This window comes from Argopecten irradians, chromosome 13, assembly GCF_041381155.1.
Source record: "Argopecten irradians isolate NY chromosome 13, Ai_NY, whole genome shotgun sequence".
NCBI classification, from domain to species: Eukaryota; Metazoa; Mollusca; class Bivalvia; order Pectinida; family Pectinidae; genus Argopecten; species Argopecten irradians.
Genome location: NC_091146.1, coordinates 560,293 through 565,000, shown reverse-complemented (window position 1 = coordinate 565,000; position 4,708 = coordinate 560,293). Strand labels below are relative to the sequence as shown.

Here is a 4,708-nt window from a genome sequence, read left to right as displayed (position 1 = left end):
CCAATCGTTGAAACAGGTCCCCCCCCTCCCCCAGGCTCCCCCCCCCCCCCCCCCCCCGTTTAAAAAAAGGGTGACCCTGTTGACCCCCCCCCCCCCCCCCCTCTGCTGTCCCCACAATGTGTACCCCCCCCCCCCCCCCCCCTTCCCCTCCCCCCCCCCCCCTGTTTTGTCCCCCTATTACTCCCCCCAGGGCGAGAGTTATGTGGCCCATGTGTAATGGTCTGCACATCACCCTCGGGAGAGTTGACTCTCCAGAGCTGAAACCCAACTCATCCAGTGTACTCACAACACGTACACAACGGCGGAGTATGAACCCTATTAATATGGTAGTTTAAATGTACGATTTAATTTGAAAAGTCACACACCGATGGTTTTCAGAATTCTTCACTCACGACTATCTGATTGGTTCAATTTACAGCTATATATATCTGATAGGTCCAATTCGTTAGAAAAGATGTTCGATGTTAGGCATACGCAAATCTAGGGTCTAACGAACGAGTTTTTTATAAACTTAAACACGCAAATTTCTGCTATCTGACTCGAAAGGAAAAACAGAATGTTTTCATCTGGGAACCAACAATAGAAGGTTTGTTGGAATATAAAACTATAACGTATTTTGCAGATATCCCATCAGACTTTTGTTTTTACTTTGTATTCAAATTTCTTCGCCTACAGTTTTCAAACATGAATGTGTACATGTTGCTGATGTCCTTCTGGTATACAGCCCACGCAACAATAACATCTTCATCGTTCAAACGTGTACACAATGTGTCCCTCTCTGACTACGAAGGCTATGTGCTAGCTGTGGAGAAAAACGTATACAATCGGATCGAGTGTTCATCTAAATGTCAGACGGACTGTCTGTCATATTCCTACAACAAGGAGACAAAAGAGTGTAAGACGTATACCAAAGCTCTTTGTGATGGCAACAGTGTGAACCTGTCCTCAGTCATACAGATGTATACAAAGAAGAGTGACGACTCCGCTTGTAGTAAGTTGTACTTGTAGTATTTGTCAAACGAAGTGCTTGTTTCCAAAGTTCACATTTGTGATAGCTACATGTATCTGTCACCCAAACTGTTTGTTTCTACAGTTCACACTTGTAGTAAGTACATGTATCTGTCACCCGAACTGTTTGTTTCCACAGTTCACACTTGTAGTAAGTACATGTATCTGTCACCCGAACTGTTTGTTTCTACAGTTCACACTTGTAGTAAGTACATGTATCTGTCACCTGAACTGTTTGTTTCCACAGTTCACACTTGTAGTAAGTACATGTATCTGTCACCCGAACTGTTTGTTTCTACAGTTCACACTTGTAGTAAGTACATGTATCTGTCACCCGAACTGTTTGTTTCTACAGTTCACACTTGTAGTAAGTACATGTATCTGTCACCTGAACTGTTTGTTTCCACAGTTCACACTTGTAGTAAGTACATGTATCTGTCACCCGAACTGTTTGTTTCTACAGTTCACACTTGTAGTAAGTACATGTATCTGTCACCCGAACTGTTTGTTTCTACAGTTCACACTTGTAGTAAGTACATGTATCTGTAACACGAAGTGCTTGTTTCCACAATTCACACTTGTAGTAAATACATGTATCTGTCACCTGAACTGTTTGTTTCTACAATTCATACTTGTAGTAAGTACATGTATCTGTCACCTGAACTGTTTGTTTCTACAGTTCACATTTGTAGTAAATACATGTATCTGTCACACAAAGTGCTTGTTTCCACAATTCACACATGTAGTAAGTACATTTATCTGTCACCTAAATTGTTTGTTTCTACAGTTCACACTTGTAGTAAGTACGTGTATCTGTCACACGAAGTGCTTGTATTTACAGTTCACACTTGTAGTAAGTACGTGTATCTGTCACCTGAACTGTTTTTACAGTTCACACTTATAGTAAGTACGTGTATCTGTCACACGAAGTGCTTGTATTACAGTTCACACTTGTAGTAAGTACGTGTATCTGTCACCTGAACTGTTTGTTTCTACAGTTCACACTTATAGCAAGTACATGTATCTGTCACATGAACTGTTTGTTTCTAAAGTTCATACTTGTAGTAAGTACATATATATGTTACCCGAACTGTTTGTTTCATTCCAAAGTTCAAGTATGTTGCGGCCATATTGATGGATCTGTCCAAGGCGTTCGATTGCGTCCCTCCCAAACTACTGCTAGAAAAGATGGGGACTTATGGGGTTGGATATGGTGCCATAAATCTTATGAGACATCTCCCATTTTGCCCGACACGGAGTACGGACATTGATACCGACACGGACTTCCGGAATGAAGGGGCTGTCTCAAAATGTAGATTAGGCAAAACTATAACAAATACGTTATAAATAGAATATACTTGTCGTGTCGTATCTTTTAAAGTTAGAGATTATTGCTGGACGTAGTAGCAATAACTTGGAAGTTTAAATGGTATCAAAGTGTGAAATGAGTGTGTATTTTCCTTCATTTTGTAATAGCAGGTTTCACTGAAAACCAATCAAATGTAAATGATACAAAACAGGATATACATAAACAGCTGCTTTTAAACAAAACTCAATTAATATAGGCGGTACTAATTATATATATTTAGTATACAACTTCTGGTCATTTGATTGGCTCCGCTGAAAATCAGGTGATGCAATCAAATTTCGTGTCTTTAAAACATACTTCAGGTATAATGCGGTACATTTTTGTTTATTTTAATTTCAACAGATTTTATTTCGAATAACGAAAAAGGATCAAACAACAGGCATTGCCTATATTAGTTTTCTCCTAGTAACAATTAGTATATACATATGATTCAACAAAATTCTAATTTTGAACATATTCATGAGCATATACTGTAGCAATTGTATTGATGAATAATGTTGGGATAAGGACAGTATTTAAGATTTCATCTCCAATATACTTGTGTGCAATATGTATTGATTTTCAAAATATATATAATCAAAATTTAGAGATTAGAATATAATATAAATGACTGGATCCATCCACACATAGGATACAGACCTAAATGTCCATAATGGCTTATTTGCAAGTGGTCATCCACCAATGTATTTTTGGATCCAGTCAAGGATGTTATATTCAAGTTTTAGTAATAAAATATCTGTACTATCATTGAATATGGAATATATCAATAATATCAATGAATTTGAATGAGATGAAGTTAATTTAGATTCAAGAAATTTTGAATAAATCCATTTTCTTGATATTGTCCTTTCTTATTTCACAAACAAACCTTACTTATTTCATAAACAAACCTTACTTATTTCATAAACAAACCTTACTTATTCTATTAACAAACAGTTATGTATTCTTCCATATGTGATAATTTGAATATATCATTATAATATGTTAAACAATATAAATTAGGTGCCATACATTACATGCCAATCAGAAAAGAGGAAGAGGGGGAGAAGGGGGAGTAGAGTAGGTGACCATAATTAAAATAAAGTGTGCTATCTATTAATGCTATTTTTAGTAAGGAAAAATATAAAAAGCAGATCGCAGATCAATATTGGGATGATATCAAGATCTATACAGATAACAATCGATTGGTAGCTCTAATGAACTCAATGACACTATCAAATATGTTTAAATTGGTTAATTTATTACAAGTTCCAGACAAAAGCATATTTAAGTTATAATGATTATGATTTTGATTTAGACCGAGTAATTTCCTTCTTAGTATTCTTCGGGGTTCATCATATTTACTACAAGATAAGAAGAAGTGTTCTACTGTTTCATGGCCATTACCACACGTACATGCTGGAGATTCAGTAAGATGATCTCTGTGTAAGTCAGAGTTAAGATTGCTCATATTGTTTCTTAACTGACAAAGGAGTATATTGTTTTTCCTGGTACCAACATTAAAATAATTATAATTAACATTTTCTTATCTGATATCACTTAAAAACATTTTTATAAGTTTTTTAAACTGATAGATTGATGTAACACTGGTGAGGTCATACCTTGCTGCAAGTTCATTATAATATTTCAATGTGGCTGGAATGAAACTTTTTGCATAGATACTGGTTCTGCATAGTGAAATAGTAAACATTCTATCATTACGCAATATATACGGATTGGCATTATCAAAGTATGGCTCAATTAGTTCATTAAAATAATTTGGTGTTGCTCCAAAGAGAATTTTATAAAGGAGTATTAGTCTATGTTTTTTCCGTCTTGCAGCAAGGGTGTCCCAACCAAGTTCACAGTAAAGTTTATAATGAGAAGTTCCCTTACGCAGTCCTGTGATAATGCGGCAGCTCCAATTTGTATCGATTCTAGTAGATTTGCTTCTTCTTCGGTACAGTTATCGAAAATAATATCACCATACTCTAAAATAGGTCGAATATAATAGGTATACAAAGTGACTAGTGTTTTACGGCTCATTTTATATTTTTACTGATTTTAGTAGATTAAGACGTTTACATGCTTTATCATAAATATAATCAATGTGATGATGCCATTTACCATCTGCATTTTTGTTGATATATTTCAAGGACGTAGATGATATATATGTATACAAAATATGAACGTTCTTAATATTTTGGAATAAATTGAATATTGTTTGCAACTTCTATATAACTTTAAATGTGTGATTACTTTCAATTTTGTTAATTGTCTTTATTGTCTAAGTTTATTCATTATACATTTTTGATATGATATGCTTGTTTCGCACCTCAAAATGGCCGTCTG

The 4,708-nt window shown here is 35.4% G+C and overlaps 1 protein-coding gene across 1 annotated transcript in view; it reads left to right on the top strand.

Moving 5' to 3' along the window:
* Nucleotides 1-3,435, top strand: part of LOC138306571 (uncharacterized) — a 9,044-nt gene extending 5,609 nt beyond the window's left edge. The window contains exons 2-3 of the mRNA XM_069247011.1: nucleotides 725-991; nucleotides 3,380-3,435. Coding sequence (XP_069103112.1) covers nucleotides 725-991; nucleotides 3,380-3,435 — 323 coding nt within the window. The remainder of the gene's footprint in view (nucleotides 1-724; nucleotides 992-3,379) is intronic.
* Nucleotides 3,436-4,708: the final 1,273 nt, after the last annotated feature.